The 18,380-nt window shown below is 46.0% G+C and overlaps 1 protein-coding gene across 1 annotated transcript in view; it reads right to left on the reverse strand.

Moving 5' to 3' along the window:
* LOC149494218 (uncharacterized) overlaps window positions 1-17,069 on the reverse strand; it is an 86,153-nt gene extending 69,084 nt beyond the window's left edge. Inside the window, exon 1 of the mRNA XM_089725428.1 lies at window positions 16,927-17,069. Coding sequence (XP_089581554.1) covers window positions 16,927-17,069 — 143 coding nt within the window. The remainder of the gene's footprint in view (window positions 1-16,926) is intronic.
* Between the last annotated feature and the right edge of the window lie 1,311 nt (window positions 17,070-18,380).

The following is an 18,380-nucleotide window of genomic DNA, read 5'->3' on the forward strand; positions in this document are numbered from 1 at the left end:
GCGCGAAGCACAGTACCAAGTGCAATATGCAAGACCTAAAAGGTAAACCCGAGTATGACGAAAGCTAACCTGGATAAAGCGGATGATGTCATACCAGGGTACAAACCACTGCACCTCATTTGGACCCAATTCCATTAGCCATGAAGTCCATGCATCAGCAGACGGGTATGTGATCAGAATCCTCCGCATACGATACTGAGAAGGGTTGTAAGGCAAACGGGTAGGAGCAGCAACCACTTGAAGGTGGTCCTTCAACCAAACCTGAGTAATGGATCCTTTCTATTACAAAGGCATGAACCAAAAAAAAAAAAAAAAAATGAGGGGAAAATACCTGGAGTATAATCGGGGAAACTGTCCAGTCCTCGAAGCCTAGAGCAGCTCTGTCAAGGCTCCTGATGGTTTCTGCCAGCACAATGCCGCCAATGCAGCTCATGTCCTCCATCTGTCGAATCATAGGGCAAAATCGCAGATCCCCGAAGCCTGGGTCCTTGTTAAACAAGAAACCAGATAATAAGCAAAATACAAAAGCCCGCATCCTCAGCCTCATCCGGTCTGGGTCATCTGAAAGAACCTCTGAAAATTCATCAATCAGGGGCAGCAGAATTGCCTTCTGGTCGTCAACAATCATGGCCTTAGCTTGTGGCCGGCTGAATTGAAATAAAATTTCAAATGACCGAACATACCCAACTTTAACCTCATGCCTGACTAAAGGGGCATTAGGGTCACACCCTATGATAGCACAAAACTCCTCGAAAAGAGGACACATCTCCTCCATCATGGCCCCGAACCGAAAAACGTGGGCCTCAGGGTCCCAGAATCTGATACAGGCCCATAAAAAGTTCCAGTCGATCACTACCCCCCTAAGGGTAATGTAGGAGAGAGGCCATACCTCTTCAAGTTGATCTTTTCAACTTTGGAGAGACTCCTAGCCCAGTTGTGCATGCTATGATTGAAAGAAGGATTCATTCTTTGGAAAAGATAAACACAGAGAGAAAAGAAGAAGAGAGAAGATAAGGAATGAGTGAAGAACCAAAACAAAGAACAAGCTTTTATAGGAGAAAATGCACCGAATAAGGGCGGCAGCAGCCGCCGAAATGATGGCGGCAGCAGCCGCCGAATTGCCACCGAATAACGGCGGCAGCAGCCGCCGAATAATGACAGCAACGGCCCCCACAAGATTCACAATCAGGCCCCAGAGGCCCGAAAAATCACATTCAGGCCCCAGAGGCCCGAAAAATCACATTCAGGCCGCAGTGGCCCGAAAAATCACAATCAGGCCCCAGAGGCCCGAAAAATCACAATTCAGGCCCCAGAGGCCCGAAAAATCACATTCAGGCCGCAGTGGCCCGAAAAATCACAATTCAGGCCACAGAGGCCCGAAAAATCACATTCAGGCCGCAGTGGCCCGAAAAATCACAATTCAGGCCAAAGTGGCCCGAAGAATTCACAATCAGGCCCCAGAGGCCCGAAAAATCACAATCAGGCCCCAGAGGCCCGAAAAATCACAATTCAGGCCCCAGAGGCCCGAAAAATCACATTCAGGCCACAGTGGCCCGAAAAATCACAATTCAGGCCACAGAGGCCCGAAAAATCACATTCAGGCCGCAGTGGCCCGAAAAATCACAATTCAGGCCAAAGTGGCCCGAAGAATTCACAATCAGGCCCCAGAGGCCCGAAAAATCACAATCAGGCCCCAGAGGCCCGAAAAATCACAATTCAGGCCCCAGAAGCCCGAAAAATCACATTCAGGCCACAGAGGCCCGAAAAATCAAAATTCAGGCCATAGAGGCCCGAAAAATCACATTCAGGCCCCAGAGGCCCGAAAAATCACATTTAGGCCCCAGAGGCCCGAAAAATCACAATTCAGGCCCCAGAGGCCCGAAAAATCACATTCAGGCCAAAGTGGCCCGAAAAAACATTCAGGCCAAAGTGGCCCGAAAAATCACAATCAGGCCCCAGAGGCCCGAAAAATCACAATTCAGGCCACAGAGGCCCGAAAATTCACAATCAGGCCACAGAGGCCCGAAAAATCACATTCAGGCCCCAGAGGCCCGAAAAATCACATTTAGGCCCCAGAGGCCCGAAAAATCACATTCAGGCCAAAGTGGCCCGAAAAATCACATTCAGGCCAAAGTGGCCCGAAAAATCACAATCAGGCCCCAGAGGCCCGAAAAATCACAATTCAGGCCACAGAGGCCCGAAAATTCACAATCAGGCCACAGAGGCCCGAAAAATCACATTCGGCCGCAGAGGCTTGAAAATTCACAATTCGGCCTAAGGCCCGAAATTCAAAACTCGGCCTAGGGTCCGAAAATTCACAACTCAGACCAAGGCCCAACAATCCCAATTTGGCCCAAGGTCCGAGTTTTCGCCTTCAAAATTTGCTCCATCAGACAACCACTGGCTCTCATAAATCATTTTTATGATAGCCAGTGGGGGGCAACTGTGAATACTCAAATTTTGAGGCTTCTCATGTTGTTGGTGGCATGTGAAACTCTTTAAATGGAGGAAAACACCGCTGCTACAAGTGCCATGTCAATTAGTTTGACTTTGCTACAGTAAATTTGACTTTGCTGCAGCAACTGTGCAAACAGTCCGGCCGGACCGGAGGCTATTTCGGAAGTTACACCGCAATATGTCAATATGGTAACTTAAAACGTCCGGAATATCGCGAGGATCGCGGAACAGGTCCCGGAATATTTTTCGGAGGTCCCGGAACTCCCAAACAGCCCTCGAACGAGGCACGGTGTCCACACTGGCCACGCGGCGCCAGCCGCCGGGCACGGCGGAGCCGGCCGCCGGCCACGGCGGCAGCAGCCGCCGGGAACGGCGGTAGCAGCCGCCCAGCCTGGGCGGCAGCAGCCGCCCCACTTCCTGGGCAAGGCCTGCCGCCCAGCGCGGGCGAGGCCTGCCGCCCAGCGCGCGCGGGGCCTGACGCCCAGCGCGCGCGGGCGAGGCCTGTCGCCCCGCGCGGGCGGGGCCTGCCGCGCGCGCGTGCGAGGCCAGCCTCCCAGCGCGAGCGGGGCCTGTCGCCTCGCGCGGGCGAGGCGTGCCGCCCAGCGCGCGCGGGGCCTGTCGCCCCGCGCAGGCGGGGCCTGGCCCCCCTACGCCCCTGGGCGGCACCTACCGCCCAGCTTGGGCGACACCTGCCGCCCAGACCAGGCGGGGCCTGCCGCCCCACCGACTGGGCGGCAGCTGCCGCCCTCCCAGGCGGCACCCCCCGCCCAGCGTGGGCGGGGCCTGCCGCCCCACCGACAGGGCGGCAGCTGCCGCCCTCCTGGGCGGCACCTGCCGCCGAGCCAGGCGGCACCTGCCGCCAAGCCACCCGGGCGGCCGCTGCCGCCCTCCCGGCGGCACCTGCCGCCCGGGACCCGAAAATGACCTATAAATAGGCCATTTTCAGTCCAATTTGGGCACCTCTGTCTGTTTTAACGGACGAAACCCTCTCCCTCTCACGCTCCTTGCGTTTTCTTTGCCGCTTTTTGCATTTTAATTTAATTTTTATTGCATTTTTATTGTGATATTTGGACATTAAAATTAAACAAATTAAAATTAATTAATATTTCCTAAGCGAGGAGCCTAATCTAGAGTTAAGAAGCGGTCGTCGATTAAATCAGGTATGTAAACAAAACTCTGCCTATTTAATTTTGGCACTTCATGCATATTTCTCTTCTACTCTTAATAATTCTACAATTGCATAAATGCATCCACGTCATTATTTTTGGTAAATAAACTGCCTTAATTAATTTGATTAAGCTTAAATGCCCGGTTAATCAATAATCGTGGTATTAAAGTTTAAATCCGACAATATTGGCTAAAAGAGCCTAGTTAATTAATAACTACGGTTCAATTGCCTTATTTCGAATAAATCCGGCTTAAGTCCAATTAATCAATAATTGTGGCTAAAAGCCTTAATCAATCACGTTTCGACAATAAATTGTGATTAAGCTCGAACGCCCGATTAATTGATAATCGTGGCATTAAAGCCTAAATCGCACATTTTGGCAAACTAATTGCCTAAAACAACACCTTTTGGCTAAAAGCCATTAAAATCACCATTTTTAGCAACAAATCGCTTAAAATCAATCTTTCGGCAAAATGCCTTTAAAATCAACCATTTTCGACTCAAAGCTGTAAAATCGACATTTTTGGCAAAAGGCCTTAAAATGAACCATTTTGGCACAAATGCCTTAAAATCAACAATTTTGAGCGACAAATCGTTTAAATGAACCATTTTGGCAACATGCCTAAAAATCAATCAATCTTTGGCAAAATGCCTAAACAATCATGCATAAAGCATACATACTCATGCACGAAGCATACACACAATCATGCATAAAGCATACACACAAAAATGCACAAAGCATACACAAAATCATGCACAAAGCATACACACTTATGCACAAAGCATACACACGCACAAAGCGTACACACTTATGCACAAAGCATACACACTTATGCACAAAGCATACACACTCATGCATAAAGCATACCCATTCAAAGCCCTTCAAAGAAGGCCTATCGAACTACGTTGACTTTGATCTTCCATTCAAACGGAAGTACGTAGGCACGTTCGGGATTTCACCCCGGGTGGCAATTCAAAATCACATAAACATTTCATTAATCCATCATTTACCTTGCAAAGCATTCATCCATCGGTTAGTTCATCAACATGACATAGTCTCGGGATCCACCTCGGGTTCGCAGACTGTGCCTTAAACATTGGGATAATTAATCTAGTAACTAGGTTAATTAAAAATGGAGTCACTTAGGGTTTTTTCCTAGTTTACCCTTAAATAATTAAACAAGGTGGCGACTCACACACATCACGTGTATTTCTTCTCATTCATCATATGCATCACATGCCTATGACATTTGGGGAAGGGGTTCACATATGAATAATATAATGCAATTACTTATAGTGAGTTATAAGGGGGTTGCAATTCCTTTGTATTTTAACATTTGCCGCATTATCTGAAAATAAGTGAGAGATTATAAGATCTTGTAACGAAATAAAAGAAAAATCCTGCTTGGGACCATATGTTCCATGGCAAAAGGTAAGGATACAAAATATACACAAAAATAACAAAAATCCCGCTTGGAAAATCTTTCATTCCGAGGCAAAAGTTAGGGATTCGAGAGAAAATAGTCAACCGTAAATCCAAAAGGAACGGTCGACGATAGATAATGCTCGAAATATTCAAATACAAAATAAGTTATTGATGCATTATTCATACCGAATTTTTGATCCGGTCATTGAAATCGAGATCTTATTTCCATATCGGTTTTAGCGCATTAGAAATGCATTCTTCATCCTATGTGCTCTCATTTTCACATGCATACATGCAGGACCCTCTGTAACTCAGAAATTTTTTTTGTTAGAATTTATCCTTCCCGGGAAACTACTTTGAGAGTTTGGAATCGGCATCCTGGTCAGCGTTTAATCAGAACATCCCCAATCCCCGAATTTGCTCCAGTTAGCTCCGTGAATCAGTCCAGTTCATCAGATTCAGAACCCGATTCAGACCCAGCAGAAATGGCGGATAATACAGAAAATAAGACCGGATTTTCTGAAGCCCAAATAAGAACCATTGCTCAGATTGTGGCTGCGGCTCTTGCTCAAGACAGGGCCCAAAATCAGAATACTCCCCCTTCGGGTAGCCAACCTGTGGCTGAAGAGAGACCGATCCCGGAACCTGTGTCAAGTAATCAGGCTTCTGTGGGAAACACTGTCCCAGTTGAAAATGATATGCTCAAGCAACTCGGCGATCTGAAAGAAAGATTCGACAAAATGGCGGCAGTAAAGGAGAAAGACCCGGCCACCAATTTTCACATAACTGAGTATGTTCTGCACCCGACCAATTCGGCCTCATTCAAGACCTTCAAGCATTCTATATTTGAAGGAGATAATGATCCTCGTTCTCACTTGTCTGAATTTCTCCAAGTATCCCAAATGAACCGGTATAATGAGGAAGATGTTTTGCGAGCATTCCCGCAAACACTACATAAGGACTATCGGAGGTGGTATGACGGTTTAGACGAGGAGGTTCAGAAGAATTGGATCAAACTACAGACAGCTTTTCTCAAACATTTCAAGACTGAAGAGAGTGATGAGTTCAGCCTGTGAGACCTGGAGAGTTTAAGACAAGGGAAGGATGAAAGCTTTTCTGATTACTACAGGAGGTGGAGAACTAAGCTGTATAGAGTTCAGACAAGGCCAAAGGACAAAGAGCTGATCAGAATCTTTAGCAGGAGCTTGTTGCCCTTCTTCAAAGAAAGGATGCTGACTCAGCCGCTCACTGATTTTTCTCTGGTTCAAAGTGCTGGTCTAAACATCGAGGAATTGTACAAGGAAGAAAAGAAGAAGAACAGAGGGTTTGGTAACTACCGGACTTCTTATGGTGACAGAGGTGCCGGAAGCAGTAATCAGAATCAGTCAGGAGCCAGTAATGCCGTAATAGGTGCAGTTAATGAGAGAACTAGGAGAGAGTTCACTGACTTAGGAAGACCTTTGAGCACAATACTAAGATCTTGCATCAAGAACGGGGTGTTGTCGAAGCTGCCAGTCGATCCGACTAAACCCGTGCGAGGGAGCTATATGGACCGAAATTGTGATTACCATCAGTGCAAAGGGCATTCAACTGATGAATGTTTCAAACTAAGGCACGATATTCAAGATTTGATTGACAGTGGAAAAATTACTAAGCCTTCGGAAAAGAGCAAGCCAAGCACCAAGAACAACCCACTTCCTCAATATCAGTACAACTATCCATCCCGTAAGTCTCAGTCGGGTGGATCGGTCAATGCAATCGGGAGTGGATTACCAGAAGAAGTAGTATTGGCTGAAGCAGAATGGGAAGAGCGGACGTGTGCCATGTTGAACATATGGGACGACTATAGTAGTGATGAGGAAGAGAAGGTGCCAGTGAAGATTGAAATCGAGAAAAGTATCACTGTGAAGGTAGGCGACGTGCCAGAAGATGAGGATGAGCAACTCCAGCTGGCCATTCAAAAGAGTTTAGCCGATCAAGAGGAACAATGGTACTACAGCAGTGAGGAAGAAGTGAATGAAGTAGGTGTTCAGAGTTTGACCCGAAGTGGGCGAGTGTACAATCCCGAGAGCAGTATGCAGGCTAAGGGAAAAGAGACCGCTGTTGATGGAGCAAAGAAGAAAATGACAGAGAAAGACGGGGAGAACCCGAAAGAGAAAAAGAAAGAAGAGGAGGTAGTGAAAGGGCAAAAGAAGGCTATCGAAGTTGGAGAAACCAGTCAGAGCAAGACACCTAATGGGGTGACCACCACCTCAGTACTAAGTCAATTGCAGAAAACAAGAGCAGACATTTCGATATGGGATTTACTGATAGCATCTAAGGAGCACAGAGAAGCTTTACTTGAAGCCATGACTTTTGTCAGAGTGCCGGCTCGGATCCAAAGTGTTGATATGATCAATGTGCTACAGCGGAGAATAGGCGAAGTCACTTTCTTTGATTCAGACCTCCCACCAGAAGGAAGGAACCACTGTAAGCCACTGTATATTCAGATTGCCGTCAATGGACGAGACACCCGGAATGTGATGGTGGACAATGGATCAGCACTATGTGTATGTCCGCTGAAGATGCTGTCTAAGTTCAAGATCGAAGAATCAGAGCTTGAGCCATCAAATATGGTGGTCAAAGCTTATGACAATACTATGCGGAACGCGAAAGGGACCTTTAAAGCAAAGATATCCACAAGCACCGTGGAAAGCTGGGTAGATGTAGTTGTGCTCGATATCTTAGCCAATTATGCTCTGTTGTTGGGAAGACCTTGGCTCCACCCTTTAGGCGCAGTTCCGTCCACTCTGCACAGAAAAGTAAAAATCCCGTGGGGTACAGACGTGGTAACCATTAACGCACAGGAGGATCTGAATGTGGCTGCAGTGGAAGGTCTAGAACTGGCGGTGCCATTATCGGGATTTCAGGTGGCAGTAATTGATGCGCCTACAACCAAGAGCAAGAGTGCAGTAAACAGCATGAGTCCTTTTTCGAGAAAGATGATGAAGAAGATGAATTGGCAGTACGGCAAAGGTTTGGGCCGGGAGTTGCAAGGAAGGTTTGAGCCTCTCTCATCGGCATTGGGGCAGCAAGACAAGCGTGGACTGGGATATTCTGAAAATAGAAAGAAGGAAAGATATGAGATTCGATCTCCGGTCAGAGGGTGAAACTTGAATCAGATCTTCTTTGTTCCACAAGCTGAAGGGGAATTTCAGAGCAGAGGAAAGACCTACCCCGGCTTGGAGATATTTATGATCGATTATGAGGAGAAGCTGGTCAAGTCGCCCGAGCCTTCTTTGGAACAGCTGGTGGATGGAACCGAGTTCATGGTATGCGTGACAGAAGCAAGTACTGAATCTGATTGGTCGAAGAAGATATCTGAGTTTGAAGGCTTTTTGGGGATTGGGGATGAAGCTTCCAAGTCAGTGCAAGAGCAAAAGGCCAAGGCACGGATCCTCTAATCTGTTCTAGCCGCTGAAGATGCCGAAGAGGCAGAGAGGAAGGCAAAGAAGATGATAGAGCAGGGAAAGGCCAAGAAAGAAGCTACCCCGGCGGAAGAAGAAGGCGCAGACGCTGACGAAGTGGTCCAGGCAATAAAAGATACTTGTAATGAATGTATTGAACAGGCAGTTAATCCTGTATTTTGTTTTTCTGATGCTTGTTTTGAGAACACTATGGATGGTTTTCCTCTTTTATTTCAATCAATGGAAGTGAACTTTGACTATTTGTTTTCTTGTTTTCCTGATTGTCACGTTCATGGCATTGATTATACCACTCGCATATTTGACACAACCGCATTGCATAATTTTGCATTTAATTTAAGCACCACTGAAGATCCTAAAATAATTGAAATCGGATCAGACTTCAAACCTGAGCTCAGACAGGATCTTCAAGAATGCATTAAAAGAAATTCGGAGGTATTTGCCTGGAGCTACGCGGACATGCCAGGGATCGACAGATCAATAGCAAAGCACTTCATTCCTACTGATCCGAGTATTAATGTTAAGGTGGGCGGTTTCAAAACATGTGTGAGGCCTTTTGGTGGTGAAATGGCTGGAGAGTTGGAAGAACTCCAGGGTTAAGCGTGCTCGCTTAACGGAAATCCTAGGATGGGTGACCTCCTGGGAAGTTTCCCATTTCCCCCAAGAACAAAACCGTGCGGGCCATAGGGCCTAGAGCGGACAATATCACACATGGGCTGGGCCGTTACAATTAAGCCAGTAAAGCAGAAAAGGAGAAGGGTCAGACCAGAATGGCAGGACAAGATCAAAGCTGAAGTCCAGAAACAGTTGGATGCAGGATTCTTAGAAGTAGTACACTATCTGGAGTGGTTGGCGAATATAGTCCCGGTGCTGAAGAAAGATGGCAGGATAAGGGTCTGTGTCGACTACAGGGATCTGAACAAAGCCTCGCCCAAGGATGACTTTCCACCTCCACGCATAGATGTTTTGATAGACAGTGCTGCTGGGATGGGATGTTATTCTATCATGGACGGATTCTCAGGGTATAATCAGATATTGATGGCCTTAGTGGATAAACATAAGACCGCCTTCACCACTGACTTCGGAACATTTTGCTACAGAGTGATGCCGTTCGGACTGAAGAATGCCGGAGCAACATATCAGAGGATGGCTACTACATTATTTCATGATATGATCCATAAGGGATTGGAAGTGTATGTAGATGATATGGTGATCATGACAAAAACACAGGAGGAACATGCAGAGATGCTGGAGAAGTTCTTCACACGGGTCAAATAGTACAATTTGAGACTTAATCCCAAGAAGTGTGTATTCGGAGTGACGAAGGGAAAATTGTTAGGTTTTGTGGTAGGACCTAACGGGATTGAGGTTGACCCGGACAAAATAAAAGCCATTCAGGATATGGAACCGCCAAGAACAGAACGTCAGGTGAGAAGCTTCCTGGGTAAAATTCAGTACATCAGCAGATTTATTTCGAGGTTATCCATCATCTGTGCTCCAATTTTCAAGTTATTGAAAAAGAATCAGCCAGTTAAGTGGAATGAAGATTGCCAGAAAGCCTTTTACCACATAAAGAAATATTTGATGAATCCACCGGTGCTTAGTTCACCAAGACCAGGAGAACCTCTGATCTTGTACCTATCTATAGAAGATGCAGGAGTGGGAGCAATGTTGGTACAGCCGGATGCCGCTGGAGTAGAGAAAGCCATTTACTACATCAGTAAGAAACTATTGCCTATCGAAGAGAAATACAACCTGATTGAGAAAACATGCATGGCAGTAGTGTGGTCGATAAAGAAATTAAGGCCGTATTTTGATTCATTCAAAGTCACTTTTGTCTCCAAAATTGATCCACTGAAATATCTGCAGAGAACGCCTACGCTAGAGGGACGGTTGTCCAAGTGGTTGATTCAAATGTCTAGTGTGGATGCGGAGTTCGTAACGAAAAAGACGGTCAAAGGTCGAGCTGTGGCGGAATTCCTAGCAGAAAACCCTGTGACAGATGACGAATCTTGGGAATTGGAGTTTCCAGATGAACATTTGCTGAATATTGACACAGGAGTTTGGAGATTATACTTTGATGGATCAGCCAACAGAAACGGAGCTGGGGCTGGTATTGTTATAGAAGCACCTAACGGAGAAGTCACAACCATGTGCAAGAGACTATTGTTCTCGGTCACTAACAACATGGCAGAATATGAAGCGTGCATCATGGGAATGGAAGCTCTTCTTGTGTCTGGCGCTAAGGAGGTCGAAGTAATAGGAGATTCTTTACTGGTTATCGAGCACGCCAACGAGAGATGGAAGGTAGAAGAGGAAAGATTGAAGCCCTATGTTGAGTACTTGTTGAAGAAAGCAGCACTATTTGACAAGATCACTTTCACTCACATAGGAAGAACCTATAACAGGATTCCGGACGCCTTGGCAAACTTAGCGTCGGCTTGGCAGGATTTAAGCAAAGTTCCGAAGAAGCCATTTATCATTACTACAGCCAATATCCCGTGCTATCAAGAACATTACGTGAATCAGGTGGAGTCGGAGGAAGAACCCTGGTTTACGGATATCCTGAGGTATATGAAAGACGATACTTTTTCTGATGATGCGACGAAAGAAGACCGTGCAGTCTTAAGGAAAATGGCTCTGCACTATGTCCTTGCCGATGGCGAACTCTACAGGAAAACCAGGGATGGGATGTTGCTACGATGCATGAGTAAGAAAGAAGGAGAGGACATAATGAGAAAAGTTCACGAAGGAGTCTGCGGTACTCATCTAAGCGGTATGAGCCTAGCGAGAAAAATCATGAGGCAAGGCTATTTTTGGATACAGATGGAAGGCGATTGTGTTCAGTATGTGCGCCGTTGTAAAACTTGCCAATACCATGACAATAGGAGCCACTTACCCGCTGTTGAACTCCATCCAACAACTCCTTCGTGGCCTTTTTCTGCATGGGGCATAGATGTCATAGGTAAAATCTCACCCGCAACATCCAATGGTCATCAGTATATATTAGTGGCAGTCGACTACTTCTTTAGATGGATCGAGGCTCAATCTTACAAAATCTTAACTGCCAAGCATGTGGCAAAGTTTATTGAACAGAACATTTTTTGTCGCTATGGAATTCTCCATCACATAGTTACGGATAATGGTTCTCATTTTCAAGTAGAAGTTGGCCAATTGCTTTACGGATAATGGTTCTTCTCCTTATCGCCCTCAGGCTAATGGTGCAGTAGAAGCCGCAAATAAGGAGATCAAAAGAATCTTGGCAAAGATGTGCGAAAGGTATAGAAGCTGGGCTGAGAAACTTCCTTTCGTGCTCTGGGGGCATCGCACTACCTTCAAGGCAGTAAATGGAGCTTCTCCCTTCGAATTGGTATATGGGATGGAGGCAGTGTTACCAGTAGAGCTCGAAAAGAAGTCTCTCAGGGTTTTGGTAGAAACTGGTCTGACCGAAGAAGAGTGGGTCAAGAAGAAGTATGAAGATCTGGCACTCTTAGACGGAAGGAGACTGAATGCTCGATTCTAGGATCAGATGAGAAAAAGGAGGATTGCTCGTTTCTACAACAAGCGGGTACATCCAAGGGCTTTAAAGAATGGAGATTTGGTGTTAATCAGGTTATTGGACCATGAAGCCCAACATCATCCTGCTGGGAAATTCAAACCCAACTGGCATGGGCCGTTCAGAATTCAGAAGCTGCTACCTAAAGGCGCTGTCGAATTAGTCACTATGGAAGGAGAGCCTGTCAATCGAATTATCAATCAAGATCAAATGAAAAGATTTTATGTCTGAGATGATGATTTCAAAAAAAAAAAAAAAAAAAAAAAAAAAAACAAAACAAAAAAACAAAAAACAAAAAAGAGAGAGCTAACTTGAAAACCCGAAAAGGGCGGCTTAGGCAAGAATGAGCTCGCTAGGTTGAAAACCCGCAAGGGCGGCCTAGGCAAAAGTTAGAGCACGTAAAAAAAAAAATGCAAAATAATGATAGTAAAATCTTGGGATTAACGCGTGGTGCTTAGCTTAAATGCAGAATTCATGCCATGCGTTCGTGACAGATTAGTGACTGATTTCTCAACGCCATCAACTTGACTCGAAGGAGAATAGGAAATCAAGTAATTAGAGCGAATGACCATTGTATTAGAATAAACTTTCTTTACTTCTGTATAATGTTGAAAAGAAGTAAGATTAATAAAGGATTTGTGTTTTAAAATTTTCGTTTTTGTCCTGGAATTACGGTCGAAGAATGCAAGACCTTCCTCTCTGCTTATTTAAACAAAGATCGACTCACTTGGTGTGAAATGTCCTGGCTGTTGGCCCTGCCTAAACTTTGAATTTTTTTTTTTAAAAAAAAAGACATTGATCAGAGGGACAAACACCATTTTTTCAGTGATTTCCCTGGAAAGATCAATATAAAACCATGAATAAACCTTAGCACTTGCATAAGTTCATGCATACATAAAGGAGTTGCATTTGTTACTTTTATTTTATTTGTGCAGGTAATAAAACAGTCACTCCATTCTTTGTTGTTTACAAACATAAGTTTCTGTTTTTACAGAATAATTTTTACTTTATGAGTTTTCATTTATTAACCCAAGGGCAGGAGCCCCAGATAACTAACACAGCAAATAATTTCGAAAGAAAAGTTTTGTTGTCTTTCGTTGTCCATATGTGCAGGAATTAATGAAGACAGAATCGTCAAGGCCATTGATTAAAAGAAAAGCAGATACATTTAGATAAAAGCTCATGGCTTGAACGCAGAAGAAAAAACAACAACAATTTATTTTGAGAAGACCTATCAGCAAAGGTCAACCTTCATAAAGCGTGACATCATTGCGGGGCAAAGAACCAGTTGGCATATGCAGGTGTCACAGTATCCTGCATCATTCCTTCATCTAAATGCACGGTGTTTTGACTTTGCCAACGATCGGCCAAATTAGTCAACAGATGTGATGTTATCAGGCCACTCTCGAAGTTGTGGACTCAGGGAACACGCTGTATCGTCCCATACTGACGACCGATCCTATCTGGGAAATAGGCCATGGAACGGTCTAGACTGGCATACAACACATAATTGAGATTCATGCTTCCAATTGTGGCCAGTCTAATTCTCCACCAAGGACAGGTCCACCGAATAGTAGGGTTACCACCGAAATCGAAGCATCTCCGAGACCGAGATGGAAAAATGGCAGGTCCATAAGTTGGAATCAAGCGAGCTGGAATCGGAGGAATCAGGCTTAATTTATCCAGAGCCCAGGCTTGCAATAGCAATGGACAGCCGCGATGATGAACATTGAAGTCAGTAATGTGAAGGGCAATATCCCTGACCCAACACATTGTTTCTCCCATGATCATCATGAAGACGGTACGATGGTACAATTGCATGTCACGAACAACAGTCAGAAGTCGAAAATCTCCAATTCCGAGTTGATGGTTCTTCATGGCATACGTATTCAACAGCAAGAAACAGCAAGCTCGGATCCAGGGTAGATCTAGATCAGTGGACAAAACCCTGTTCAAGAAAGGTTCCAAAGGAAGACCTTGATCCACGTTTATGCCATCAGGAAGGTAAACCGGGCACAAGGCCACGATCTCAGCTAGATCATACCTAAGACGTGGGGGCAAGGCCGGGGTTTCGTTTTGCTCAGGATGATGATCCATCACGGCGCACATTTCCTCATAGGTCGGAGTTACTTCAGAGTCTTCAAACCGGAAAACCATGGTGTTCGGATTGAAATGAGTAACGAGCCAAGACAAGAAGCCATGGTTAGGTTTTAGGTCTTTGAAATATCTTAACCAGGCAAGTTGATCCATAGGAGGAATCTGCCATAGGTCGTCAGAAATGGATTGGACAAAAGATGAGACTTGGCTTCTGAAGACCATGGAAGAAAGTCACTTAAGAAATCGATATGCTTTGGACACTGGATGGGAAGGAGGTGCGAAGCGAAACTCATATTTATAGGAGAGTGAAGAAACCGATGGTCGAAACATCATCATCACTCAACTTAATAGTCATCGTCAGAGGTAGTTGAAAGGACAGTCCTGAATAGTCCATTCGGGTCGGTGAGCATTCAAACCTACATTGATTAATAGGAAGGACGGCCTGTACAATAAGGAAGTTGAGTCTTTACGATCGTATTAATCGAGAAAGGATGGTCGAGCCATTACATCCGCATTCACTGAGTGGACCGCCTTATCAGGTAAGTACTACAGTATGCTTTCTGTTTGGAAAGTGATTTCTGATCATGTTCCATGTTAAGTTCATTATTTTATTCTTTATTCATTTCATTTCATATATTCATTTACAATAAATCGATTCACTAACTGCTAATAAGGTGAACCATTTTTATAAACAAATGGGACATCGTTATTGTGTGTTTCGTGTTGTGTTTGTGTTTTATTTTTGCAGGAATGAGACTTCACAGTTATAAAACATAAACACATACGACAAAGTAATAAAAAATACAGATAATATCATAAAATGTGGATATGACTGTACAACCATCCAAAAAATGTATAATAACTAGAAAACTAATAAATGTTCAAAAACGGAGGAGACATGTAGCAGGACTACCGCCGCCTGCGGCTAGGACCAGCAACAGCCGGAGGGGGTGGAGATGGTGGCACGTTGTCGGAAGAAGACCCATCCTCATCCTCATCAGAAGAGTCGAGCGGGATACCCTCAACCTCTAGTCTCGTCCGAAGCCGCTCCACCTCTGCTTGAAGCCGGCTCACGGCACTGGACTGGTGGGTCTGATGCCTCCGCAGCCTCCCATTTTCCAGCTCCTGTAAAGACAAGCATGTGTAAGAAAGGTTACCAAAATAATAAGAAGCAAAAAGGTAAAAATGTATAAAATTCATACCAGCTCATGCCGCTCGGGGTAAAGCCTGCCGATGTAGGATCGGGCAAACCCGAATCGCTACAGATCTCCTGGTACCTCTGGGCCGGCACCTGCAAACAATAAAAATCCATCAAAAGGATATTCAGGTAAAATGCTTCTAACTTTGTAAATTCGGTTTATGACTTACATGTGTAGTGTGCTCAGGATCCAGCTGCACCGGAGGAGGAGCCTGCCGTAGGTCAGCAGGAATAATGATGCCAGATCCCAGGCCAAGGCCAGGATCCAACACCACCTCCATGCCTGGCGGAAACGGGACATCGCCCAGTACTACACCAACTGGTCCGGCCGGAGCCGCCACGCCACCGGCTTCAGCTGCTGCCTCAGCCCGGTAGTGAGCTGCGGTCTTGTGTGTCTTCCGCTCCTGCATTTAGTTACAAGGAAACTAATAGCATCAGTGAGTTCAAAAAAGGGGAGGAGAAATGATAACAGTAAAAAAGGTTGAAGGTCAGATGAGTTACCTGGATGTACTCGAGAACCTCGGGAAGTCGAGCTTGCATCCGAGAGGCAAAGTAAGAAGGAAAATCACCGGCGGACAGGAAATCGTTCGCCGAGAAGCCTCTATACTCTACCTCCAAGTCCTCCCGAGTCAAACCCTCCAGCAGACACATATACCGAGGAGGGGCATGAGGCACTCTCCGCTGCGCTGGAGCGATTGGAGTGTCGAAGACTCTCTCTCCTAGGAAGTACCGGTCAGCCCAGTATCCTCACATCAACAGCCTCGACCGGGTGTGTAACTCAGCCACCTCCCGGCCCGGATAGGTCTTCCAGGCCTCACAATCCCATGGCTCCAAGGATAGCTGCAAAAAAAAATGATGATGATGAGAAATCAGCATTAGTTGTGCGTCAAAATAAAAAGAGACAAGTCAAAGATTTAGAGGTTCTTTCTGTACTCACATCAGACAGCTCCCGGTCATTAAGGAAGCTCCGCCAGTACTCGGGATCCTCGCCACTGGCATAAGTATGGTGGCAGTGGGCCAGATAGTGAGGAATCCTCCTGGACTCGACGGGAGAGTCTCCGCTAGGACCGCCCAGGTAGATGCAGTACTCGTAAGACCACACCTGTAACAGAGACAGAAAATAACATCAGTTAGTTGAACGGTTGGGAACAGCGGATCAAAGAAGAAAAGAAAAAGGGCTAAAGGTGAAAGTGTGTTACCTCCAAAGGCCGGATGAATAGCCAATTCAACTCACCGCTACCATGGGTCCAGACATCCAGACCGTGATAGAGATGAGCCAAACCAAGTGTGGCCCAGTCGAAGGATCCGACCTGGCTCAGATCCCGAAGACATGCCAGCACCGCAGGGTCTCCCTTATTCTAGGAGGTGCACAGCAGCTGGGACGAAATAATATAGAACAAGAAGGACCGAACAGCCTGGTCCCTCTCCTCGCTAGTATACGCAGGAGCGGCAGGTCGGACATCCTCCGGCAACTCCCTCCAAGCCTCCAACCGGGTCCTGATCCTCTCGGCCCAGAACCGGAAGACCATCTCGTAGGACATACATCCCTGCACGGTGTACCAAGTCTGTGAGGTAACACCGAGCAAGGAGCGCACAAGCTGAGCTCCGATAGCAGCTGTCTGATATCGAGCGTCTAGTGGAGGAACCGGGCCAGTAAAGCGAAGGCCGGTGATAGCAGCATAATCCATGGGAGTAAGGGTCATCTCTCCGAACCCGAACACGAAAGTATGCGTGCAGTCGTTCCACCGCTCCATCAATGCATATCGCATAGCGGGCGAGAAACGAGGCTGCGTACGGCGCAATCCGGCAGCGTAATCCCCGAAACCTGCAGCAACAACCCGAGCTCGCATAGGAGGGTCCAGCAGATCCCAGAAAGCAGAAACATCACTAGCCGATCCGCCTGAGCGGGCCTTGCCCAGATTAACCTGTAAGAAAATTTCAATTTCAATAAATATAAGACTAACGATTGTTTGTTTTCTTCTCTGACAGGCAAAAAAAAAAAAAGGGTTTTGGTTTGAACCACAGCTACGTCACGCAACTCCCAGTCGCGTCGCGCGTCTACAGAGTCGCGCCACGCAGCTTTACCCAATTTGCGCAAACAGAAGCACAGCTGCGTAGCGTATCTCAACACCCGCGCCACGCCACTCTGCAGCTGCGTCACGCACTGTTCAAAATATGTGGTCCCAAGAACGGATGCATCACGCAACCACGAAGCCGCGCTATGCATCTCTCTAGCCACGTTACGTAACTGTTCAAGGCAACCATTCATTGACGAACAGTCGCGTCACGCAACTGTTCTTCCTAAGAACAGCTGCGTGACGCAACTGTCGAAGGTACGCAACAGTTCAGTTTTAACTTAATTTCACTACGTTTGTGTTGTTTTTGTGCAATTTCAGGGCAAAATCAAGTCGCCCGGAGTTATCAGCAATCAAAACTCAATAAATCAAGGTCTAAACCCAGTCTAAAGAGGTCGATCCTAAGGTTCAAGGCAAGCTAGGGTTTCTGGCGCCTCGAACAGTTGCGTTTCACGCAAGAACAGATGCGTCATGCAACTGTTCATGAAGAACAGCCGCGCCACGCAACTCCTACTTGCGTGACGCGACTACTAACGCAGGCATAAACAGTAAAGAGCAGCCCTATTGCTACAGTTACGGATCAAAAGCAGTAAAAGACAAAAATTGAAGAAATTTTTACTTACCTCGGATCGAAAGCCGCGCATCTGACTCGTTTCATACCGGACTGGAAACTCCGAACCCGGCAATGGAAGAAGTTGTAGCGGTCGCGTCCCGAGGGTTAGAGGGTTCCGGCTCACCGGCATTGGCTCACCGTCGAATGTGGGAATATCGGGCAGGGCCTCGAGAATCACCATCTCCGGAGTGTAGGCAGAAGCGGGGATTTCTGAGATTTGAGACATCCTTTCAGTTGAATAATCCAGAGAATTTTCAATCACTTAGGGTCTGTGAATAAGTGAAAATGAATCGATTAAGAAGGAAGTTACTTATAGTAGATATTTG

The sequence above is a fragment of the Jatropha curcas genome, chromosome 8, assembly GCF_041381405.1.
Source record: "Jatropha curcas cultivar XTBG-Jc1 chromosome 8, XTBG_Jcur_1.0, whole genome shotgun sequence".
NCBI lineage: Eukaryota > Viridiplantae > Streptophyta > Magnoliopsida > Malpighiales > Euphorbiaceae > Jatropha > Jatropha curcas.